The sequence below is a fragment of the Haliotis rufescens genome, unplaced genomic scaffold (genome assembly GCF_023055435.1).
Source record: "Haliotis rufescens isolate VD_foot unplaced genomic scaffold, xgHalRufe1.0.p SCAF_4, whole genome shotgun sequence".
Lineage (NCBI taxonomy): Eukaryota > Metazoa > Mollusca > Gastropoda > Lepetellida > Haliotidae > Haliotis > Haliotis rufescens.
In genome coordinates, this window is record NW_025964112.1 from 21,142,935 (window position 1) to 21,170,932 (window position 27,998).

General features: G+C 37.2%; 1 protein-coding gene across 16 annotated transcripts in view; it reads left to right on the plus strand.

The window, feature by feature from the left end:
- Positions 1–27,998, plus strand: part of LOC124132148 (tensin-3-like) — a 304,124-nt gene that overhangs the window by 183,734 nt on the left and 92,392 nt on the right. Inside the window, exon 1 of one of the 16 annotated variants that reach the window (XM_046495869.2) lies at positions 8,633–8,711. The exons of 12 other annotated variants lie outside the window; for them this stretch is intronic. Coding sequence is in view for 2 of the 4 variants with exons in the window: in XM_046495861.2 (XP_046351817.1) it covers positions 21,946–22,032 (87 nt within the window). In the remaining 2 variants the exon portion in view is untranslated. Of the gene's footprint in view, positions 1–8,632; positions 8,712–10,026; positions 10,146–16,167; positions 16,267–21,930; positions 22,033–27,998 lie in introns of those variants that run through there. 3 more of the 16 variants (XM_046495871.2, XM_046495860.2, XM_046495861.2) reach the window with 3 other exon arrangements.

A 27,998-nucleotide genomic window follows, 5' to 3' on the forward strand; every position in this document is an offset into this window, starting at 1 on the left:
CGGTGTTAAAGTGTACCACTTCCTAGGTGGGTGTGATGATGCACATCATCACATGCATATTGCTTGGGGCAGACCATGTCAGGAACCATTTGTCACTCAGGATGGGTATCTTCTTAGCAGGGCTGATGATTTTATATATACATTTCAAAACAGGAAACTTCCAACGCTGTTGATATGACTAAAACAGTTGGTATTCTAAGTTGGGTGTTTTCAAGGAGTTGTTGAAATGTGATGGGGCAAGGTTGATCTAACATTTTCAATGTCAAGTAATAGTCAAGTATCCAGTCATATTTCAGCAATCAAGACTTTAAGTTCCTCTTCATAAGCTGTGCTGGGATGGTTTTTGTTGTCAATTATGATATATACATTGAGTATGTATGAATTAAATTATTTTCATGTTCTGTGTATATTCACATTAATATTTTTCTTGGTTTACACAACACTTCTTTCTGATTTATGCAGTTTGAGGTTAATTGACATGTTGGTTTAGTGTCTAATAAATAAGTGTTAATAACTATATTTTATATTATATTTTTTAAGATTTATATATATGATTACAACAGCATTGGTGCTATCAGGGTTTGAATGTTTAAATTTATTTACCTTTTTTTAAGTTTAGATGATTGGTACATCTATTAACAGAAACAGAAATCAGTTGGGCTTTAATATCTCGCTCCTGCATACACATGGCTCAGTCTAACTTGATAAGTGTAACAGCCATAAATTTGGGTGTGACTGCCTCATGACTCCATGTAAACGAGCCTTTGTTTGTAGAATAAGGGGAGCTGAACATTTCATGTGGGAGGCAGAAATCTGATGTGGTAATTGTTTTAATATATTTGTATATATTTGAATAGTCCATGCATCGACTGCAAATTATCTTCAGATTTCTATGTAAATGGCATGAAAGCTAAGATGGTAGACTTTACCACTCCCTTAGCTGATGAAAACAAATAAGATTTCAGGGAATGAAAACTTTGATTATCCTCGTCCAGGTGTAGGTCACAGGTTTCAGTTCAGATGTGGGGGTTGACTAAATTTATAGACTTTTAGTAACAGATTGGCTGTGTTCACAGAGCTGTCTCAACGCCGAGTGACCATGTATGGTGTCTTTGGTGTGTTCCAGGATACTAATTTGACCAAATAATAATGATCACATTAAGTTGAAAATATCATACATAATATTGCTATTTGCTCATATTGTACATATGCTGCCCCTTGTATAGGTATGCAGCTCAAGACATGGGTGTCCTGCTACATGTGCTGCCCCTTGTGTAGGTCTGCAGCACAAGACATGGGTGTCCTGCTACATGTGCTGCCCCTTGTGTATGTATGCAGCACTAGACATGGGTGTCCTGCTACATGTGCTGCCCCTTGTGTATGTATGCAGCACAAGACATGGGTGTCCTGCTACATGTGCTGCCCCTTGTGCATGTATGCAGCACAAGACATGGGTGTCCTGCTACATGTGCTGCCCCTTGTGTATGTATGCAGCACAAGACATGGGTGTCCTGCTACATGTGCTGCCCCTTGTGTATGTATGCAGCACAAGACATGGGTGTCCTGCTACATGGGTGTCCTGCTACATGTGCTGCCCCTTGTGTATGTATGCAGCACAAGACATGGGTGTCCTGCTACATGTGCTGCCCCTTGTGTATGTATGCAGCACAAGACATGGGTGTCCTGCTACATGTGCTGCCCCTTGTGTATGTATGCACCACAAGACATGTAGCAGGACACCCATGTCTTGTGCTGCAGACCTCTGGGAGACTGCTCAAGCAACAACAGGTAGAAAGAAGAATTATTTAACAGTTTAATATTGTTTCTTAGAAACTCTTGAGGCATCATTTAATGCAAATAGAAAACAGTTCTTATCATTTGCAGAAGGAAATTGTAAAGATTAAAAAACACTTTCAAATACAAAAGTTTCAGAAATGGGAAATGAAATGAAGGAGTTTAGTACAATCATAATTAGAAAGTTAAAGTTGGTTGGGACTTGTTTATACACCTAGTCAACCCAGCTATGAAACACCAGGGTAAATTAGTTGTAAAGGGGTCAAGGCTTGGCATACCCCATTATATTGGCAAGTGTGCATGCATTGAAGGGTCAACATAGACCTATGTACTGGCAGGATGCTTTTCATTTCTGTGTAGGCGGACCTACTTAGCATGCAGGATTGTGGGAAAGAGAACATGAACCATACCTCTGTGTTTACACAAATTGACAACCTATTATATCAAATACCTTCCTTTAAAAACCCATGTAGGGTCTTTAAGAAAACATACAAGTTGCGTGCAGGAAAATATGATCGCATTATGAATGCTACTCACCTTTTCACTAGTTATTACCTCAGGCAAAGGAAACTGATTATTATTGTTTGAGTTAATGGGATAATGTCCTGACGAGCTGCCATTAACTTGATGCATGGACTGTCGAGTTACTTGTTTACTGTAGGATAGTTTTCACAACTGAATTTTTGTGGATGTTGCGTGGTAGATTTTAAGCAATTGATTTCTTTTCAATTGTTGTGAGATACACAGTTTGTACATGTTTTCACTTGAGATCACTTTTGATAAGAAGGAATGGCTTGATAAATTATATTGAGAGCTCATGGGTGCACTTCTTATTTCCAACCTTGCATTGTGAATTCTAAGTTATTTTAAATTGTCATAGCTTTTGAGATCACATACCATATATCGCTGTGAATAAGGCAAGTTTTACATAGCTAGAATAAGGAGGGGTTCAAGAGGGGTCAAGCTCACTGACTTGGTTGATGCATGTCAGGATATCCATATTGCGTGGATCGATGCTCATGACATCAGTCACTGGATTGTTTGGTCCAAACTCGATTATTTACAGACCGCTGTCATATAGATGGAATATTCCTGAGTGTGGCATGAAACAACAAACAAACATCAAGGGGGGTTGCCATATGCACAGGGTTGAAGAGTTTTGACATTGACATGAGCACATAACATAATTAATTTTATTCAATATTTGATTCAGTACTGTTTACATAAATTTTGGCGAAAATTGTGTGTGAAGTGATCGGTAGATTGCACAGCATTATTTACAGCAAACCACGGTCAGATCACCACAAAATGTTATGTTTACTTGGTAATATATTGTAATTCATGCAGTGTTACTTCATATCTTTGAAGTTATCACTTGAGCACTTGCCTCAGATTTGTTTTTAAGAATACTTACTGTGAGAATAGTTGAAATGCCACAATTATTGAAACCTGCTGTACTCCACTGAACTCTGCTCATTCTGAGGTGGTCTTTATATCATGAATAAATGAAGGTAGGTCATTTGTTTCTAAAATCAGATGTCAAACATAATATTTATGTCATTTACATCATAGTATGAGATTTAATTGAAAGAGAAACTGATGCCGCCTTTAGTGTGACCAGGTAGCATGGCACATGTGACAGAAGAGTGCAGGTAACTATGGGTATCAAGGAACCCAATGGTCAGAGCAAACACTGACCACATGGGCAACATTCCTGACCACGCCCCCTCCCATCCCCTGTGTCCAGTGTAAACTATCAGCACATGTGATGGGGAGGGGGATTAAGTGCATTCAGCTGTAGGTATATATGATATGCTTACTTACCATACATCTATATACATAGTAACAAATGCCATACATGAGAGGAAGGTCAGATGTCAAAGGTCAGATGTCACAATTGGATACCGCTGTAGTCATTTGGATATGACATTGTATATCAGTCGGTTAAGCTCAGATATTTGATGATTTCTAATATGAGTATTATGAAAAAGTACCTTGCTTACTTACTGTGTTTCTATGTTCATGCAAGGGGATATTATAATTATTTCAATAGATTAAAGCTTAACGAACAGGATGTTGAAAATGTTTAAAAACTTTAGTACAATGAGTTGCTATTGGTTTCATGTTGCTTTGAACATTACTCTTGGAGTTTAGACCCGTGAAGATCCGGGTTGGAATAGGTCTTCAGCAACCCATGCTTGCCATAAAAGGCGACTAAAAAGATGGGATGGTCAGGCTCACTGACTTGGTTGATGCAGGTCATTGTATCCCAAATGCGTTGATCGATGTTCATGATATCAATCACTGGATTGTCTGGTCCAGATTCGATTATTTTTTTCATATAGCCGGAATATTGCTGAGTGCAAAAACAAAAAACAAACAAAACAAATCTTGGACATTAAGACATACAGTCCTCATTTGTAGCAGCCATCTTGAATATGTAATGTAATGTCTGAGTTTTCACTTGATCTTACAGGAAGTGTTTTGAAATATGATGTGCTAATTATGCCCTACTCCAAAGCCACATTCGTCTTTGTTGGAAGATATTTGGGTGTTGCTGGTCATCCATTTCACATTAAAACTAATTCAATATTCATCTCAGATTCTTGAAGCATGTTTGTAATTAAGAAGACAATGTATCAGTCAGCACAGTGTGTTTTAATAGGAAGTGTAATAGCCCATTCTATTCGATGCTGGAGTTGGCCAGTAATGACCCAGCTGTGTGAAGGTTTGCTGTTGCATTACCAGTGTGACTCATCGCTGCGCTGCACTGTTACCAGCAGCACAGGCCCATTGGAAATACATTGGGATGCACAGAAAAAACCTGTATACTCCTACGACAGCAGACTCCTTGCTCATTGTCATTCGCCATGCGAGAGCCCTTAATCTGACTGAGTGACAGAAGGATCCTAATTTGGAATCAAACAATGCGACAAGGATTTTTAAGTTTGTTGATAATGTTTTTGCACTCTTGAATGAGGTTACAAGTGTTTTCAATGTGTTGATAATATTCCAAATGGGATGAGTCATTATGGACAGAAATATTTAATGTTTTAAATTTTCTTGCACTAACATATGGTTTTTGTTTGGGTTGTTTACAAAGATTTAATGATGATGCCTGATTCAAGGGATTTGGTATTTATGTCTTCATGGTATTAATTAAAGCTTGCCATTGCAAGTGACTATTTGTGGCATGTCTATGCAGCAGACTTATTGGTAGTTTTGGAAAGATGTGCAAGGTGTGAAGACACATAATGCTTGCAGTGAAAGTTTCAGTTTCTCATTCATGAAATTGTATCAACAACTGCTCAGGAGATATTGGAAATACTGCATGTAGATTCAACCTCACCTGTACCTGTCCAATTACATGTATATCTTATAAATGTAACTGTTGCTTGAAAGTCACATCATCATTGCACAATATCATTAGTTTGTGATCAAAGGTTGTTGAGCACTGATATACTGTGATGATCAAAGACGAGGCCTGAATCCTTGGTTGACAGAGTATCAATGACCAGGTAATGTGTGATTGATTAAATGATCAATTTTGTAATACTTGCAATTATGATGCTAAATATAGAATCTATGGTGAAATTGACACCTTTTCTTCTGGTATTCATAACAAGCTACTTGTGAGCACCTCACATCTTTGACAGCTATCAATAGTTTGAGCTATGTGGACCAAATGTTATTTCTTCCTACAAGTTTATTGACTGAATTACATGATATATGTAATAGAGAAATGAAACATAGTTCCGGAGTGAGTTCAGGTATGCTATTATGTTGAGTATTTGCTACAAGAGACTAATGAAAGCGAAAGCCCAGCTGTGAAATGTAGATGGAAATATGTCGACTTTGTGGTTAATGTTCATTCAGCTAATGTAACAGATGCAGAAACTAATTTTAATTGACACACTATCCACAAGATGAGCCTCATTTCGCCAGGTCCACAGGCATGTATGGGATCTGGGAAATTAGGGCTTATGTTTGGTGTTGAAGCATCGTTCTTATGGTTACTGTTGAAGGGTTGTTATTGGACCATTCTACAGAAAATGACTAAAACTTGTTTTTCTTGTCTTGTTGTATGAAAACATGTTTCACTTCTGTGTTCTAACACTATCAATAGGATATATTCAAATAAAAACGCAACTTTATTGTGTTCAAAACTATAGTTGACCGGTATTGACAGTTGAAAGATGATCAGGGTGTCCTTTTTTGCATGGCCATGAGTGCAGCTTGAAATTTTAACTCTAGTTTTTCTTAGTTAAATATAATACTTCCAGTAAAGAGTTGCCTTTATGAGGACAAGAAAATCTTTTTCAAAAAGTTTCACAAGCAATGGTAACATTGTAACAGTTTTTGTCAATATATTTATTAAATATTCTTTTTGTCACTACTAAACATGTAATTACGACAATTTGGGGGCTTACAGTCAAAGGGAGGTAATTATTGGGCCAGGGTCACATGACTAGAATGTTGTGGAGGAGGGAAACATGACAGGCATGATTGAGACATTTGCCACCACACATGTAGGGTTATATCACAATTTGACCCAGACTACAGCTAACTTGAGTGACTTAATTCTGAGTCTTTACCATATCGTCTGATATCAGAATATGTCACCATATTTACAGTGAAAACTAAATAATGATGCCAGTTTGGGTTACATCACACCATTGATGATGTTCAACCAACAGGCTAAGTGTACATTAACCGTTACTTTGGACATTTTCTTCTGATCGGTCACTACCAGAACAGTCATGATCAAAATGTAATTCGCTGTTGTGGTAATGACTTCAGCCTGATTTTGCATCTTAAATAGTATATTTGCAAATTTGTTATATCAGTTTGAAGAGATAAGTTCATGTGCATTTTACTGTCATTGTCAAACCACTATTAGCTGCCTGAAGGTATTTTGTATGTTAAGTCATTGCCACAACAGACATCATTACCACAAATACCACATTTCCAAAATGTTCTTATCATGACCACGACATGTTTCTGCTTGCAGCCTCTCTGATTTATCTTTATAGATGTGAGATGAAATTAGGTTTAACATCACGTCCAAGATAATTGCACTCATATAGCTGCGTGCGTGCGTGCGGGCGGGCGGGCGTGTGCCACTGCCACTAGACCACGGGGGCAGTCCTAATTTTATAGAAGAATGATAATGCACCTATAACTTCAAGTTCCTGTTTATTCTGCTTCCCATTCTGGATGTTATTAGTGCAAAGTTCATTTTGCATTAAACACTTTTCTATATTAATTTATATAAAACTAAACACTCCAGAAACATGTACAGTATATAATTGGAGACTTATTCACCTTGGTGTGCCCTTCGTTTTTGTGTATAAAATCAAGCTCTGTATCAGCAATCTCTAAATAACCTGACAAGCTTAGCTCCTGAGGTTTTTTTTATGTAAACATGAATTAACATTAATTAAATTACTTATGCTAAAACAAATACATTTATTAACCCAATTTGTGATGAAAGCATTTGTCAATATTGCTACTTTTGGTAGAATCACCCTATTACAGCTCTATATGATGTTTGTTTGTTGTTTAATGCTGCACTCTGCAATATTCCAGCTGTATGACGGCTGTCTGTAGATAGTCTGGACCCAACTGGATCTACGCTATTGGGATACGATGACATGAATCAACCAAGTCAGAGAGTTTTGATGGGTTGCGGGATGAAGGATTATCCAAATATCTACACAAAGAGAAATTTAAACTTTTAATTTCTGACTGGATTAAACAAAGTGTATGTATACTTGATCCTGTAGGTTACCTGTCTGAGAAGAGGTATTACTTTGTTTCAAGACACTTTGCCCCTCTGTCATATTAACAGCCTCTGAACTCATAGCTTTGTATTTCAAAGGGGAAGTAGTTTTGTAAACTTTCAAAGAAATCATGATTTATCTTTCAAAACACATTTTTATTAAGGTATTAATTCTAGATCTGTCATCATTAAGCCATGGTCCTTATTACCTTATAAAAAAGGGTGACGGAGTGCATGAATGACTGTGAAGACAATGCTTGACTACAGAGGAATCACTGATCAGGGCACTCTGAATCACAGGTTGTCTCCACTATGATTAGTTCCAGGTGAGCCACTGGAGATCTGCCATCTTCCTATCCAAAATAACTTATCTATAAAAGCTCTCTGACATTTTCTAGTACAACTAGGAAACAGAGTGCTTGGCTATTTGTTTGTGCCAACACTACAAAATTATCTATCTCATGGTGAAACCTGAACATCCTTCCTTAAAAAACACCTTTATTGGATGGAATCTTCTCTTAAAAGGATTTAGTGTGCATGGTCTGTATATACTATTATAGATAGGGAGTTGGGTAGGTGAAAGGATCTTTCAGGATTATTGAGCTTTTATCTATCCCTCTCTCCTACTGAGCAAGATATACTTGTCTGTATCTTGTCTGGACCATTGAAACTTGTCATGCCACATTGCAGCTTGTGTATACCTTGCATATGAAATGGTAAGGGTTAACTGAAGTCTGTATGGTCTTCAGAGGAAAATCCAAAGAAAACAGTTGCCACAGTCTAGGGTCATTAATTAAGACTTGATGCAAACAAAAATAACCTGAGCCAAGTGTGTGTAAAATGTCAGCATGTATATCTGTAGTGTAGCAGGATGGGAGACAGCTAGGAGTAAGGAAGGGCTGGCTGTTGGTGTTCACTATGTGAGGAATCCTATACCAGCCTCTGATCTCCATATAAAGTGATGGGGTGCCTCCAGTCCTCCTCCAGTCACTGGGGGCTGGTGGGGGAGTTGGAGGGGGGTACATGTGTGCGTGAGAGGGGTCTTGTGCTGCGCAATGTGCACAGACTCTGCGATCTAGTCAGAGGTCACCTCTAACCTTCCATAGTTAAAAACTGGGTTTCGTTTTCGCGGCAGGTATGTAGCCTTTGTGGTTATTCATGTGTTCTTTAGCAACTATTGTGGCTATTGTGCACGAAAGGCTCCCCTCCCAACCACTGCCTTTCCCTCAGTTAACCTTTATGCAGTTATTGAAATTATTAAAAACATTTCATTTTTATTTTTTTCTTGAAGAAACATTAAGGAAAATTCACATTTTGTATGACTTCCAACTGTTAATGAAATATTCCATATTTTTTTGTGAGAGTTAACTTCTATAACAAAACTGAGATGATCACACTGGCTTACTCTCCTATGGTTAATTACAGGACAGCCAACTGGGAATTACCATTATTTGATTGTTATCTGGAAGTGCACCTTGGGGATTCTACAGCAATAAAGTGGTGATAAAATAACAAAGGCAGTGTTAGAAATCTGTACCAAGTTAAAATCTGTTTCATATTTGCAACATGAAAGGCATTTGATAAATGCGTTTTACTTTTGAATTTTATCATTTGACTTTTTCTTTTTTAATTGCAAACATTTTTAAAATCATAGAAATTGGTATTCATTCTGGTTGAATGGTTTTGTTTACATTACATAACCATGTTTTAGTGATGGTAAAGTCATTTATCCAGGTTGGTAAGGATTTTGTATGTTGTGATGTTGTTATTACAGGAGGCAAATGTATTCTCTGGCTGTGACGTAGATTACAGGTTTAGTCTTATACCAGCTGAACTCAGAAGATGTGGAACACGTGTATTCTAACATATTCCTATACCACGTTTCAAATATGTCAGTTGTGTGAATTAGTTGTTTTAGGTACAATTACATTTTATTCTTTCCCACAAATAGCATTTTAGTATCATTATCATAGTCATGTTTTAATTATATGAAATATAACTGAACAACTATATTCTCATCAATAAATTGTCACAGGTGCATTTTTCAAAGTCAGCACTTTCTTAGAGCCATGATTGGCCCACTTACATATCTTTGATGTACTTGAATGAACACTGTCAAACATTTTCATATTAACCTTGCCATACAAATGTGTCAACACCACCAAGCCTTCCACATCTACAATGCAAAATCCGACTTTACTGTAAATAAAGCTTGACAGAACTGGCCACCTTGCCACAGACCCCTTTTATTATTTCCCATAAATGAACATTCTTTGGGAGACAGTGCACAGTGGTCTATCTCTTAGGATTTGTGCCTCTGTAGGGTACCGGCTACCTTTTATATGGTAATAAGATCTTGGCTTTATTCCGATTTGTTGACTGGGAGAGTTGTAATACCTGGCCCAGAGCGTATTCTCTAGCTGCCACTATAGCTGTAGTTGTATACGCCTATTGAGTGGACGACCTTAGTGTGACCTAGTTAGGTGAAAAGTGGCTTGTTTCACCCAATACCCATTCTGTTTACCTTGTGTGACATTTGGATTTCAGGTAGCGGTCCGTATTGAATCTGGTAGGTGGAAATTTGTTGCTTTTTTGGTCCGCTCTGTTGACTTTCAAGTGAAAGAAGTGTATGTAGCTGAGAATTCAACCATGCCATCTTGACGATAACTTGCGTCAGTGTACAGGTGGAGGAGACGAGCATATATGTCCCATTATTAGATTTTTGTGTGAATACTTTCTGTCATTATAAAATATGTGTAGACATCATGTTAAACAAATATTTGCTGAGTAATAAATGACAGTGATCAAGGCAGTCTGTTCACAAAGGTGGAGTGCAGGTTTATATTTATATATTCTAAGCTATCAAAATGCACTTCTGGGTACACAGTTGCATTGATAACTATCTTCTGCTTTATGATTGGTGTTCTCAGCATTATCTGTTGGAACATAAAATGCTGCAGTTTGATCCTGTTTGTTTGAAGTCTGTTGAAACTATTATCTGTGATGGTGCATATTTGCTGGGCAGGTTCTTGATTGGTTATGTGGAAAGTTGGGTTGAATTATCTGTGGCTGTGTCAACAATATTGTATTGAATTGACAAGAGTTATGTGCCTAGAGGGAGTGGTGGAGGAGAGCATGGTGTGCAGGTGGTTTATGCAACTAGGCAGCTCAGCATTGCATCATTATGACCCACAACATGGCTATTTGCACCATGTTCATATCTGTAGCAGACCTGCGGTGGCTTATACCAGAAAGGATCATCACAAAGTGTTTTTGATTATTGGTTAAATGCTAGATTATATTGGTGATATAATGGGTTTTTTTAAATTTTTATAGTTACTGTGGAATAATGGCCTGTTGACTTTGTTTGTTATGAAGATGAAAAGTAAGGCAAGCAAGATGTATTTACTGACATAATATTTGTTTTAGCTGGTGTTGGCAAATTCTTTGTGGAGTATCAAAGGCATTGTTTGTTATTGATTAACTATTTTTGGATTATGTGACATTCAAAATATTATTTCATAAAAAGTGATACTGTTTGCTGTCACCCTGTTTTCCACATACAGAGGTGGGCTGTATTGCCCTAAACATGCAGGTGCATGTGTATTTGCTGTGTGACACACACAGACAGCATGGCATGCATGTATGAAACCCATCACACATCTGACATGGACATACATTGTGTACAGGTTTGCTAGGTAATCTTTGATGACTCGCGTCATAGGTGGATCTGGTGGATCTGGAGTTCCTACACATCACCTACACATTTCAGCTCTATCCACCTCCATTGCATCCCTAAATTGCTCCCTCCACTCCATAATCTGGCAACATTAAACTTATCTTAGCTGATAAACCTCTTCCATAAATTTTACAGTTCTACTGAGCTACTACCAACATCCATACACTCAAATCCCTGGCTGTCTATATGGTAATGTGACCTTGCAATCTGTGACCATTTCTGTCTATGTTCACAGACAGTCTTCATATAGGATTCAATAACAACACAATGCAAATCAATAGACGCTGATTTTACTATGCAATTATTTTTTATAAATTTACAAATAGCAATATGCCCAAGTAAAAGAAACATTATTTTGGGTAATAAATGATTGATTATTGCAGTCAGTTTCTAAATGGTTGAATAACCCCATGCTTTCCCTTGATTGCACCACAAAGATGCCATTAAATAAACATGCACACATCAAAATGTCTGACATGTACTTGGTTCATTTCATACAAATGTGTTGATACAAGCTCAATCAGTAAGACAATCTACATTTCCATGTCATGTCAGAGGAAATTAATGATTGGAAGTCCCTGTGGTTTTACTTGTACACATGTAAATATTATTGATGTTTTTGCACACAATAAATATACCTGGGAATCTGGTTGAATTATATGTAACAAATCAAATATTTCATAAAGTTTCTATTAAATCATCACAAAAGACCCTGTACTTAAAAATCCTTTGCTAAATTGTAATGTAATTGGGGAAGAATCCAATACTTCACAGTTACATTTTTAGCACTTCACATTATGAGTGGGATCAATAGAAAAAAACTGGGTGACCCTGTGATGAGCGTCAGTTTTTAAAAATAATTGGCTTTTCTGATGGGCATTGATAAAGTGTTCTGTGAAGTAAGACATGTGTCTGTCCATGAAGCTGGCTGACATCTGTCACTGTTACCTTTATCATGGTCCCTGCACATGACACAACCTTTTGTCCAACAAACTATGGACCGGGGAAATATATGTGTGTTACACAGTCAACCAATCACACTCTCTACAGGTGTAGCGTTATGCCTAAGTAACCATGGATACGACAGTATTAAGTTTTGTTCTCAATAGTGTCACAGACAGAGTAAGGAGAATGAATGTTGTTTGATATAGAAAGTGTTTGTGTTCAGAATGGAATAATCAGTATTGTAGGTTTAATAAATATTTTAAGAAAGATTTTTATGTTCCAGGATATGTTTTAATTCCAGGATTTTTGTTTTAAGGAAAACATTTTTTTATATTTAGTATTTAGTTAACTAATTTGTTTTAGATATTTAATTCAATGGATCTTTTACAGCCATATCAACATGAAATATCATTATTCTATTACATGTTAGCAGAGGAGTTTATGTATATTTAACTCTATGGTGATCTGAATAAGAGAAGAAAAGAATTCTGTAATACATTTATTGATTGTTTTTTAATAAAACTGTTGTGCAATTTAGTGACACCCTTGCCAAAAATTAGTCCAACCATTGTTGAAGGGTGTTGATTGATATCAGCCTGTTACCACCAACTGGCTATCAGTTAGTTCACTCTGGTAGAATGTGTGAGGGAGATAGTGTTGGTGGAGGCGTATTATCACCTGAATATAATTACAGGTTACCATTGTAGGTCACATTTTTCGCACGTTTTACCTTTAGTGTTTCCTGGCTACAAAAGCTTGCATTCAGATAAGCTGTGGCGGATGTGCTTTCAACAAGATATTTTGTTGTGAATATTTCATTTTAAATCAATCTTTTGATAACTCAGTGGTATTTGTGGAAATTTGACTTGTAGTAATTCTACAGTTGGGAACTGGTCAAACAAGTTGAGTTGAGTTGATGTAACACATGCAGGCGCTATGTGATGATATTGGCGGGTTTTGTATTGTGCACGACACACAGCTTTTCATTTCACCAATGTTATTGAGTGAATTGCCTTTTCATTTCTGACATTGAATGGCATAATTCAAATTTGATTTTGAAATGCGTCCCTGTGTATGGAATACAATCTTGTCTGAACTTGAAAAACACCTTTGTGAATTGTTAAGTTTAGATGGGCTTTTTGGAGTCAATGAAGGAAGAGGGGTTGTTTGAGAATATTACTGAAGAGGTATCCAGTAGCACAGAGGTCAGGGTTGCTTGTAGTCACATAGTTCATAGGTATAATTCCTGACACGGCAGGTTTCACATACATTTACACTTCTTGTATAATTTCGGGGAATTATGAATTTGGTGAAAATAAAACTATCCAGGTTTACTTGCCATATGTCGCTGCTTTACAAAAGTATAAAAGATTAATACTTTGTATCTTTCCACCCGTAAAAAAAATGGTTTACAGATCTGCCCAACCTCAAGAGATAAAAAGTAGAAAATAAAATAATCTGAAGAGCAATAAAAAGAAGTATTCAGTAGGGCTGCAACGAATACACTGTGAGGCGAATATGTTTCATATCACGAATATAGGGTAACGAATACGAATATTACTTCACAATTACAATAACAAGTCAGCAGTTGATGTTTTATTATAATTATTATTATTATTATTATTATATTCAGTGAAACAATAACAACATAAATTATTTGACATGGTTTGTTAATTATTAACATATTATATTTATATACTGCACATTTCCAGGTACTAGTATCTGCTCAAATGTGACAATGACCAGTGACCACATTACTGTCAAATTAAATATTATAAGAGTGTTGTCTTTGAAAGAAATCTATGCATATAATATGTTCTTATGGATATTTTTAGGTACAGGGTATGTAAATACACACGATTGCATATTCGTAAATATTCGATTCTAGTGGCCACGAATAATGAATTCAATTCATGAATGGTTACGGTTCGATTCACCGAATACGTGAGTGAAACGTAACAGCTCTAGTATTCAGCCAGTTGCAAACTTTCATATTTAGCACAATAACATGTGCATAAAAAATGTTAAAGTGTCAGACTGACATGACTGGCTTTTTAACACAGCAAACAAATTCAAAAGAATATTCAACAAAACCCAGAAATCTGAAATGATGTTGTTTGGTCTCACCTGCCACCCAGGATTTTTCAGAAAAATATAAGGAAACCAAGAAATGTTAAACTGGCCTTAGATATATATTTATGAAACTTTATTATCAGTTGCATGATAAAAACACAGGCGTTGGTGTTAATTCAGAAAGTAATTCTAGATGCAGAGTCTTTAGTTTTAACATAAGTTTACACCAGAAGCAAATTGCCCTTGTACAGGTATTGTTACTCAGGGCCAGTCTTCAGGGCCCCACTCTGGGAGAAGGAATCTGTCTACCAGTATTCTAGACTCTGTGTTCTTTGTCTGCACTACAGAAAGGTGATAGCATAATCATCTCTATTCTCCCAGCCTTGTCTTACCACAGAGGTAAAAAGTTCAGGAGACTGTACATGCAGCTGTAATCAGCCCGCTTATCAACTACAGTCTAGACTTGCTTGGTCCCTTCACTTGGTCCAACTTAAACTCTGTGCTTGGTCAGAGAAAATGTGGACTTGCTCAGTCCCTTTCTTAGGTTCATAGATAATATAGACTTGCTCAGTCTCCACATGGCATCTATCATATCCAGCACTCTGCACATTGTGAGAAAATGTAGTCAATAATAGTCTCTCCATGTCTTCTATCGACTTCAGCAATGTGCAGGTTCATAGATAATATAGACTTGCTCAGTCTCCACATGGCGTCTATCATATCCAGCACTCTGCACATTGTGAGAAAATGTAGTCAATAATAGTCTCTCCATGTCTTCTATCGACTTCAGCAATGTTCAGGTTCATAGATAATATAGACTTGCTCAGTCTCCACATGGCGTCTATCATATCCAGCACTCTGCACATTGTGAGAAAATGTAGTCAATAATAGTCTCTCCATGTCTTCTATCGACTTCAGCAATGTGGAGGTTCAGAGGCAATATAGACTTGCTCAGTTTTTACATTTCATCTATCATCTCTAGCACTGAGCATGGTCAGAGAAAATGTAGACCAGGTTTTATGATCCAACCCAACTAATTTGTGGTCTGAAGTATTTCAAGTGCCTTTGCCTCTTGAACAGTTCTTTTCATGTCTGAGTGTAACATTGACTTGTCTGCTAGATTTAAAGGGCTCGTTCATTATAAGACAAGTAATAAGATACATTTATTGTCTGTAGACTTCATAATATAGTCTGGCAATAGGTGGATCCTTTCATTGATAAGTGACAACCATCCATTTTCCACAGTGAACACTATCACTATTCAGAGTTGCCCAGGCTGAAGACAACTGACCACAAGGGCCTGCCACTATTTACTTGCATTCATATTTAGACACAACCTTTTGACTGTTGAAAAAATGAAACATGTAATATGATTCATGCCTTTATCAACTTTGGTTTGAATATTATCAGATGAAGAATTTCCGTGTGAAGTTTCCGTCCTGTTTTCTGATGGACTTGAAAATGTGATTGCGTCATAATTGTGTAGCCATATGAACTGAGAGGTTATTGTGACAGGAGGAACTGTCTGTGGGTTATTGTTCAGGAAACGGCATTGTAACTGGTGAGTCCTAATGAATGAGTAATGAAGCATGTATTTCCCACGTCTCCACTGCGTGTACAAGTGTGGTAATTGGAGGGACAACTTCAATTCTCCTTCTCGTACTGGTGAATTTCTCAAGACAATGATAAACATTTATAAAGTGGCTTTCCGCATTTATCGGAAGTCGTTACGAATAGGGCCACAAATATTTCTCATATATCTGGGGATTGATTTGGATCAGGATTCACACAGTGTGTGAGGTTGTTGAATGAGTTCAGATATCTGTTGATGAGACAACGGACGGTAATAATGAAGTTGATCACAAATGAATGTGACGTTATCCAAGCGACAGAACACGTTGAGGTGTTTGACATGACTCTCGAGGAAGAGGAGGTAGGAACTATAAATATTTATTCTGGGAGTTTGCTGACAAATAGGGTGTTGTCAATTACACATCATCCTGTAAGATTAACCCATTGACAAGTTCTAAAATTCAGTATTATATGATCTGATATTGGGAAGCATGGGGCTGTGATCATTATCATATAGCTTTATTGTTCAATGCCACACTCTAACTATATTTTAACTATGTGATGGCATAATCATACAGATAATGTGTCAGAAAGAAGGACTTGTTGGATGTTTCTTATAGGTTTAATTATTGGCTTGTAATTGTAAATAAAAAAGGTTTATGAAAGTCAATGGTTCCGTAATACTCACACACTCACTCACTCACCAGCTTTTCCAGCAGTATTAATGACATAGGGGCCTTGTTTGAAAGGGTGTACAACAGATACCTCTTTGATTGGTGTTAGGGCTGGAATGTTGCTAGCTGACATAAAGTGACATTCACTCACATTGCATGATACTGAAGCACAAGAAAGTAACTGGTCAGCCTGCATCTTTCACTGGTAAAGGTCCACAGAAAATAGCAATCTTTTAAGTATATCTCAAAGACCAACATTTCATTTGTTATATTCTTTTGACTCATCAATCCTCTTCTATATATTAAGAATTTGGGGGTGAAACAAATACCGTATCTTCAAGTGATGTACAAAATAGATGTGAATCAAACAGAGCTTATGTGTCAATGTTCTGTCCAGCTGTGTCAGTGTTGAAGTATATACGTGTATGTCTACATACACACTATGTAGGACTTGACACACTGCAAGACAAACACCACTTACAGTGTACAGTACCGCCACTGTTTGACCACTTCACCAACACCTTCTCACACGACCTTTCACATTCTACACTGACCCGTTTCCTTATCCCCTCCTCCGCTGCCGATCCTCCAACCCAACCTGTACGCCTACCTCGGAAGGCAATGGCTTGCCCCAGGTAACCAATCCTTCCAAAAAGGAAGCCATTTTTAGTCATGACAGCTGGCCTTCATACCTCCAGCCTCAAATCTCCCTTGTTCCATCCTTTACCAAGTGAAAGAAGAACATTGACAAACTATTGCTTTTTCTGTCTATGTATATACATCTGTGTAGGATTTTTAAGGTATTTATGCTGACTCACTTATTTGATTATTCCCGTGTACAGTGTTGGCGTAATTGTAGTCTCGTTATCGCTAGTGCTATGAATAGAATAGTGTGTTTAGAGTCTACTCATGCATTATTCATTACCAGTCCTCTTTCAGTGAAGCAGATCCAAACTTACAGATCCATGCTTATGTCTTCAGTATACCAGCAAGCAGCTTTATACCCGTGTGTGTCCAGCAGAGGCTGTATTTTGCTGACTTTTCTATGCCAAGTGATTTTATATAGGTTTGATCTAGTTAACAGAGAATAGTATAGGCTTGTCCTTTATTACCTAGGATTGAGGCCAGTGAAATGAGGGAGATTATGGATAAGTGATGTATAGTATTAGCTGAGACCCTGTCAATGAAATACACAGGTAGGAGGGATATCACATGACTTATCACCCATAAGGTCGGATAGTCATGAAATACTTACATTACAAATAGTTTAAAGAATAATTTGTAACAAACCTTCTCTGCAATGTATTAAGATGGAGGCCGGGGTAACATAGAATCTTTTGGTGGGGTGGGGAGGTAGATTGTATGGGTGGGAGGCATTCTTTCAGTAGGAGAATTTGGGGTTGAAACAGCCCATGACAAAAAGATTCAAAACATAATCATTTAACAGTGTTACTTAACATGTTTATACATGTTTATTCGGGATTGCAGGTGAGGAACAAAATGTATTTCCAACTTAATTTAAATGATCAATAAATTTGTTATTAGATATCAATTTCTGATATTGTCTGCCTTGGCAACATTTGTGTGGGAGTCTATATATAAAACATTTGGGTTGGGCGTTAAATGAAAGATTCCTTTACTTAATGAAATGACAAAAAGTGAAGAAACGAACCATCTGTGAATGGCTCAATATATGCTGTCGTAACAAACAGAAGACTTACAGAGTGGAACATGAAGGCAGTGTTCCATACCATGTTGCACCTATAATCAACAAAATATTAAATCCTTTTTTGTCTTCCTTATGGGTGTTCTTTTTAAGAGTTATGGAAGATGAAAAACAACATTTTGAGCAGATGAGAAACATGGAAAAGTAAGTGCCCTAATGACTGCAGTGTAGACTTCCTGTGTGATGTATGAATAACATTTAATACATTGTCCTGACGGCACTAATTAATTGAAGAGAAACAACGCCTGTGGTGAAAGGTCCACTCTACAGAGATGTCTCAATGCACACAGGGGCGATTAGCCAATGACATGCTCATTAATTTGCAATAAACGAGTAAAACCCATGTTAATATAACCCTGACAGCCATTGATTAGTCGTAAGATTTATGTGCCAATGTCAGTGGTATGTTACATAGCACTCAACCACTCGCCGTTCATACCCTGTTGTTGGTGACATCGGAGGTGCTTGTTGCGAATCAATTGCTTCTTCCCACATAGCAGAAATCTATATCATGACGCATTGAAGTCATGCACATTTGTTTGTCATTTGATCAATTTAGTGTGATATTGATGATTTCTTTAATATTTGATAGCTTTGAGAGAATTTGAATTGAAGCATAAAAGACTGGATGCATATCCTTGCCTCAGGTAAACTGTTTCAACAATTGCAAATGCAATTCAATGTTCACAATTCACATCAAAGCTTGAAAATCAATGGGATATCCCATGTGTTTGTGGGCTATATCTTGTCCAAGAAATATATGAAGATGTGTTGTTATTTTGCTCAAATATAAATATTTGATTATCACTTCATAATGGGGGTAAATAGAGCATGTCTGTATTACTCTAAGCTACACCAATATACAAGTGGGATAATTTAATTCATCTTTGGAACAAAACTATGTCTCAGTTATGTCATAAAGTCAAATAAAATTTGAGCCCGGTTATAGCTTATAGAATTATTGGCAACACCTGCCTCATCATCACACATGTCCACTGGAATAATGGATTATTAACTAGTTATAAGTAAAAGAACTGCCCTATCCACAGACCCATCCATTAGATGTTAGTAGAGGAGTGTATTTTGAGTTGTAAGGGAGATTATCTCCCCATTTCTAGTGATTTATCAATCACATCTGATATCAGGGAAGCTGAGTTTTCTTGTCAATGTTTGTGATGGCTTACACTTTGCATTTGCCCAAACTTTCAATTACTGTGGACAAAAAGAAACTAAGGGATTGATCGTTGGGTATGCATTAAGTATGTAATCTGCATGAATCATGCACACTTTCATGTGCCATTGATTATGACTTTATTTAGTTGTCCTCATCAAATATTGATCGGTATTGATGTTTTTGTATTTTGATGCGAGTTGAAAGGAGTCCAAATGTTTTCACAATTGTTTGCTAAATTACTTTCACTGAGTGAAAAACAAACTGACATCAACTCGGCAGTCAGTGCCTTCGTTAGTGAATTATTTGGCCATTATTGTGACATATTTTCGTATTAACATTAAGGCAGAGATTGAACGTGTAATGGTGAGGTCTGTTAGAATTTGCCTGAATGGTTTATTCAATAACCAGTATTGTCAAATGGTCGGCACGTGCCATCAACATCTATTGATAAGAGTGATATTGTGTTTGGGTCTCTATTGTTTTTCTTTGCCAAATGAATGAATGATGCAGGGATAATGATTGGTCACCCATTAAATGGCGGTTATTAACTCTCATGCTACAGGGAGTCTGGAATGCATACCCTTGGAATTATCCACTCTGTACAGACATATTTGAAGTTTATGTTGATAAAATGTTGATGAAATGAAATGAAGTATTGAGTGAAAATTGTAGAAGAAACTCCCATCACTGCCACAAAGTGATATCAGACACAACCTATCCATACCAATAATCCTCATTGGAAGTTCAAAACTGAAGCTTATTATCCCATCAGCCAATAAGCTGCTGAAAGCTTTTGTTAGTTCAGTGAAAGAAATAAAGGCACTGGTCATTGTGGAAGCAGGCAATCAAGACACAGATCGCACACCTCAAATTTATGTCAAAACTGAAATGAGGTCATCATTGATTCGAAGAAAAGGATAAAAGATGTGGGTGAACAGTCATCACACAAGATCAGTTGGTCAGTTAATTGCCGGGCATTGATGATGGGAATTATTCACAGGACTCGGTCACCAGCAATCACGTTGCGTGATATGGTGTGTGTCAATTGCATTGGTAAAAGGCCTATTTCGATATTGACATCTGTCCTACCTGCTGTAACTCGGCTTTTGACTGGTAGTTGAGGAATCAATGTGGAATGGATTTCATTGTTTGTGGACATTATAGTGAGGACTGCAGGTGATTATACAGATACTCTCACTGATGACTGACAGATAATTCCACAGAGCTGTGTTTTTTGCTCGTTTGGAGGATTGTGCACAGGTGTATATTTCTTGTCACATTTATTTGATCTTAACACCCAAGGTGCTGACATTTGCAAGGTACACAGGGAGTTTGTATCAACTAGTGAGCATATCAGATGATAATATATGACCAAGGAGAACTCCGGATTATTTAATGATGTCCATGGAAACTTAAACCCAGAAATCGGAAGTTAGCTGGATTATCATCTTAGCTACAAATACTTCACATTCCACAAATATCTTCCTTTTGTGATTCTTTGGATGAAAGGAATAAGGTAGACAAAAATAAATAAATAATTTTGTTAGCGACCATCATTCTGTACACGGACTAGCAAGTGTGAAAGTTTTGCTGACCATATAGTATGTCCGATGATGCAAAGTTAGAGAACCAGTACATAGATATGTACACGAGGGCCTGAAACAAGATCGGACTATTTCAAGGCAGCTCAAGGCAGAGATGTGATCTTGCAAATCCAGAGAAGATTTGAAGGAGCACCTAAAAGGCCTTGCTACCCTGTCCATGAAACATTAGCCCATTAAAGCGGTCAGTCACAAAGAGGACTTTCTTTGGAGTGGGTATTTGGCTGAAGTGATTCATCACCTTAATGAGTTTATTGTTGAATGTAAGGATGATCAAGCTAGGATCAGTATCACCTTCCAACGGAGACATGGAGAGTGACTTGGAATTAACATTCACCAATTAAGGGTTTACTAGACTGTGATCAGTTGTGGAGGATTTTCGTTGGTAGTTTTGAAGCTATTTTACAGACATTCTTGTTGACAGATTCATACATCATTGGCACAACATCTTTGATCGCATGATCTGTCACTATCATCTGACATTTTTTCATATCACCAGTATGATAATTTCACATGGCCTGTTTGAGCCCTTGAGGGATTTTGAAGCATTCTTTGATAGTTGTGACATCAAGTTTAAACTGTAAAGGCATGAGGAGGTCTTGTTATTAGAAATGGATGTCTAGTCAATAGACAGCAGTGGACATGAACACCAGATTTGTCTTGAGGGAGTCAGTTAAAGAGAGCTAAACGGAACAGGTACTGTTATTGGAACTCTCTTATCTCTTTTACAAGTGGGAGAGTCTATAGTGCAAGAATTACAGGATATTCAGTCCAAGTTTAGCATTCCTGGACTATTTCTCCAAGGTGTTCCCAGGTGTCCTGGGTGTGGAAGGTGGTTTAGGTGCCCCCACCACCAGGGTATAGGATGAAGGACTTCTCACAGCTCTGTAATGGATGTATACATCAGGCCAAGTCCCCAGACGGAGAATTTGGAGGATTTACTACAAGGATGGTGAGATTTTGTTGAACATCAAAACTGTGTTTATTTGCTAAAATTAGCAATGGTTGAATGTTAACTGGGTTACATTCCAGCTTAGTTTATTCTCTTGAAATAAATGTTTTTTGTATTGATCAATACTTATTTGACTGGAGGATGTTTGATCATTACATTCTGTTAATCTGTTAGAAATGTGGTGTGTAGATCAATGCAAGGAATAATTGACTAGTTTCATCTCTATAGTAACCAAAAATTATTGCAACATGTTCATTGGTATCCCATACTGACTTAGACACAAAAAGGATATTGCCCATTTTTGACCTTTGCAGATATTGATTGTCATTGTCAAGAGCAAAAAGATATTGATTGTCATGGTCAAGAGCATTTGACAGATTCCAACACCCTGGAATTAGTATGGTTAATCATAGTATCACCATGACATGTGGATGGCATTGACAATTGCTCCTTTCAAAGCTCACTTCTGTTTGAAGTTTTCACAGTTTCCTCCCCTTTGTTGTTTGTTTCAGTCTGATGACATTTTGATTACCAGCGGGGTGTAGACATTTATAGGGTGATGATTTATAGTGATCCTCATTTTGTTGTTAAAATAATTGTATTGATATTGTAAGCAAGTTCTCAAATTTAACAGTTTTTCGTGAAAATTGTTTTAGTTTTTGTCCAAAGTACTCATTGGATTTGTTTGACAGGTGCCACCAGTGAGACAGAATATACTCACATTTTCGAGAACACCTGGCCTCATCACTAGTTGATGATGATTCATAAACACATGCTTATAATACAGTCAGAATCGTGTGAAGGAATTTGCTTTTAGGAGAGATTTCTGATGATTATGGAAAGGGTTTTGTTGCTTTTGTTTCATGACAAAAACAAATAAGCCATCAAGTGTACACATGTAAAACTTAAAATTGCCTATTTATAGTTATTTAAGAATTGACTTTCACTTTGTGTGAGTTCATTGGAGTATGAATCTTCTTAGATTGAGAGCCAAACTGTATGAACGTCAGAGCTTGCAATGGTCATGTGATCAACCTCTCATCCAATGGAAAAGCCGTATATCATGTAAACTTCACATTAAATAATTATTATACGTTCAACTCAAAATAGCCTAAATTGATGAACTTTGAAATGACTAATGATGAGAAACCGTTTTATTAGATTTTGACCCTTTGTGACTAACACATTAAATTAGCAATCCCCACGTCAGTCACATGAGTAAGCATGAGGAAAGTGAAGTAACGATGGCGCCTCCTGAACACATGGTAGCAATATTGGGATGTTAATTCCATATAGTGCTACCTGCGTCATAGTCCTGGGATTGCTGCAAGTGGAATTCTTGCCAGGACGTTTGTTTACTGTCATTGAGGAAGAATTGTTGGTTCAATTGGTCAGCCTTCTCCTCTGGAGTATGTAAGTCCTGTAGGGGATGTTGTTTCCAAACAGGTTTAACAGCTATACATTCATTTAATGATTGTCTTTGGTAAACAATTGCAGATACACATACATATATATGTGAAGCTATCAATGTGAATATTGAAGTTTGTTTTAGTCATTTCTTTCATGACTTAACATTCTGAAATTGTGAAATTAATCATAATTTTTTATCAATACTAATTGTTTTCCTATGTTCAAAAGCTTTTGTCTATTCCAAACGGAAGCTATTTGATTCTTGTGACAAGCCAATAACCATTTTCCATGCAGTGGTCAAGTTCTGACTGCAAGCTTGTCAGTTGCCATCCTGAGGAGGTCTCTACTGTGGCACTGGTCATTCTGTTGTTGGACAGTTATGGTCAATAATCATTTCCTGTAATTCCAAATTCCTCACAGAGTGGAATTCCTGTGATAATTGTCATGAACTAGTACTAGGTCAGTCGGTGCAATTCTAGCGGTTGGGTGCTGTATATGCCATATCCACTCTTGGTAATGGGATTAACTTGTTATCAAAACAAACACATATATTATGTTTCATTTTGAAACACAATAGCTGTGGTGAAAAAAAAAAAAATTCAAATAATTGAAAGAAATTTTAGAATTAATGGAATGCTAATGGTTGGTCAAAATTGAAATGTATATGTTTCTGTGATTTACAAATCTTAACCAAACATATCCTATGCTGTGTTATTCTGGCAGGCGCCTTTACTTCAAGTGAAAATGCCACTTGACACAATTCACATGTAGTGCTCCTTTCTGTGTTTTGCTCCTCACTCTCAAACTTGCCCATTATTGTTTTTCTCTATCAGCAACTACTTGAACTTTTCACTCACCTTGGAGACTTTATCACTTGCCGGAACTTGCTCGTGACAGTTGTTAATTACTGTGATGAAGTGGTCTTAACGAGCAGTGTGTATAATAACAGCTATGTCCAAAGCCACAACCCACAGCTGACCAGGGAGGGGTGCAGAGTGGTGACAAATGAATGGAAAAAGCCTGTCCACTTCAGGTCAACATGAACACAAAACGGATTATTTTCTCCAGAAATAATAATTCTGAAAAAAAATATGATAAATGTAAAGTGAGAGTATTGGTGACTGAAGCTTTCAGTCGGTTATAAACATCATGAAACTGTGGACACAACATGCTTGGACATTAAAGTGGTTCATAATCATGTCGTGGAGTCTGTAACATGTGGAGGGGCCAGTTGAATACAGTTTATGATAGTATGGTCTGTGGAGGTGAACAAACACATGTTCACATAGGTTCAGGGAATTGATGCATGAATACTGCCTGTCACTTCACATTTGTGGGAATGTGGCGTGTCTTAGTGAAAAGATATTCCTTTAATCATTAATGACTAAACTACATGAAAGTACATGCCATCTAATACCCATATGTACATAAAAATGCATCTGTCATGTATTATATTACAATAAAAGTGAGGAAAACATTAAAAAATATCAAATGAATGTCATGTATATCTAAAGATATCAATCTATATTTAAACCTTCCACAAATACTCCACCGTTTCATATTGTCCATGTTCTCAGTCCTGCTGCTGTTTGAAATTCAGAACTCATATTGTCAGTTTTGGGTGAATCTTCTCCACCAACAATGAGGCCATGTTTCTGGTGCTGTGATGTGTAAAATCCAGATGTCCACTGAAGAATTCCATTCAGCAATAACCTAACAGCGAGGTGTCTAATTATAAACAAACAGGCACAAGGTGATAAACAAATACTGACCTGAAGCTCATTTCATTCCTCATGTCATTATTATTGAGACTAGTAGCTTGAGCTTGACCTTGAAATCCCTCTTGACCTTGAAATCCCCCTTGACCAGCAACCCTTGTGCCATTCCTCTGTTGAAAACGGCATGGAAGAGATCATAATTTCATGCTACCTTTGCATTACACAATCCAGGAGTTCATTCTTGTCTGCATGAGGCTTTGAATGGGATAGGGTTAAGAAGGTAATGGACCATGAACGGTTAACTTGCACCCCATCAAACTTGGCTGATCTGCTTAGTGAGAAGGACTTGAATACAAGCTAATCATTCATTGATTATATAATGAGTTTGCTGTCAGCGATCACTTGAGAAGCTATCAATGGAAACAGAGTTGGTGCAACCTGAGGCAATCTCACCTTCATCATGAAGTCAAGAATGTAGGTAATTGGATACAGTTTTATAAATGGAGCTTGATTACAACCAAAGACATTTATTTATCATGTTCTTTGTGCAGTTAGGGTCTAACATTAATTTGTTCTGTCTGTAACCTTATCACATAAACATTAATGTGAAGCATTTACTTCATTAAAGTAGAATCTCTTAACCAGCTTGTTTGTGGCTAATGGAAGCTACAGTGTTCTCGGTTTGTCAGTTTCGGGCCCATTGTACATGGTTTGATAAAACTCAGGACCAGAACCTGGCTGCCTTGGTGGTTCATCACACCCCAGTGATGGGATACTCAACAGATATATTTCCTTCTGAAGACCCAGCCATATGTCCTGCAAGCAGACTTCAATGATGTGGCTGAACTCCATCACTCACTCACTTTGTGGCGGGCTTGGTACAAGGGTAGAAGACCTTTTTGATTGTTACTTCTCAGGACCAAAGAAGACTCTAATTTCCCTGCACAGATCTGCAAGGGCTTCTTAAACAATGACAAGTTGATGACTGTGTCATGGAGAATCATCAGGAGCTTTCTCTTGGGGGAAAGTAATCTCTGGGGAGAGTGAAACATCTTTGTTCCCTAAGCCTCTTTGTTGCTGGAAGACTCCTTGAGTCGGCATCCTCACTATGAATAATATCAATAGGAATCTTGCCTCATACACATGATTGGATGGAGGGACGTTTGTGTCAGTCTGGTACTTTTTCCATTAGATTTTGAGGGGAGAAATGTATTGGGTTTTTTATCATGTTTGTAAAATACTGAGTTTATATCAACATAAAGACATTTGGAAGTTTAAGTTTTATTTCATGTTTTGTGATTCAACCAATCTCAGTAATTCAATATAGGTTATTTGTGTATGCATGTTGAGAAGTGATTGTTTTACTGGTTGACTGAGTATGCTTGGAATGTTTTCCATAAAAGACAAAAGTTGAAGGTATGGTTATCCTGTAGACTACTAGGTGCAGTAGACCACACACTTCAGATGTGCAACATCAAAGAATTATGTAGGAGCCCAGATCCATCAATGGGTGGCTGGTCTGCTAGTTATATGTAGATATCATGTTGAATTCAACATCAAGTGTTGTCAGTCAAGTTAAACGGGTCCTTGTGCTTCAGGAGAAATACAAAATGAACCAAAAAAATACTTTAAAGTTGCAAAAGCAAAATGGATGAACACCTGCTTGTTCGTGATTTCATGAAATGTCCTTGAAATTTTGTCCATTTTTCAATATGTTGGAAACATGTAACACATAGATTACATGTACATTTCCACATCAAGACATGTTTATCCAGTATAGCCAGGTGGTACACTGGCTAGGTCTTCTCAGATCTCCCTTCCATCTGATAGTAAAGCTGTAGTTAATTACACAACATTTCCTAATTACGTTGAGACTGATTTCTGCCTGTCTAGCAGTCTGGCAGGCATACCATGGGCTCATCAGCTGGGAGCCAGCCTGTAGCCCTGTGATCTCCTCCCCAGGGGCTGGCACTGCTGTGCTGAGTTATGTAAATCACAGGTAGATTTCATCTTATGTATACAGCACAGGAACTTATTAATTCTTGCTGTAGAGATTAGTGCTTTCATGTTATAATGATTGCTATGAAGGGGTGTTGCCACATCAAAGGGCAGGTTTTGTTGTGTGAGAATTCAAATTAAATTAATACTGTCTTGTTTCAAGAAAAGCATTTAAAGAAAGGAATGTGGAACATCAAAAAGCTTTTTGTTTTTCCGATTTTTTTTATTCAATGCCAAATGGTGCCATAGGCTATTTTTCACTCTACATTTTTTTGATTCTGTGATTATGATCACTTCTTGCCCAGGAGCTAAAATGAAGAAACAAATGAGAGATGACATATTGCTGTAGTCAGAGGATCTGAGCATCTGTTTACCTGGGTGAACTATACATGCATGTGTAAAGTAAAGGTATCATTGTACATTAAGATTCAAAATTTCTCAAATGTTGTATATCACACAAAATTTCAAGTATGATGTTCACAGTTATTTGGGGGATTCTGAGCTTGGGAGGTGATGCGTGATGTTATTTTTGTAATGCTGTTACATTATTACTGCCGTCATGTTGCCAGGAAAGTAATTTGCTGCAGATCCACACTGATATCATATGATGTGTTTGTGGAGATGTGGCACTTTGACAGCTATATATCTTATCATTTTCATTTCATGTACATTTCACTTATTGAGAGCAATCTAATTTAAGATGTGTAAATGCCTATTACAGATTTTCATACCACACATATTCATTAAGAACCGATCTTGGCTTAGATTTTGTTTCCTTGAAAGTTGGGTTGGGTTATTTTTACTAATTTACAACCCAGGTACCCCAAACCCTATTACCTG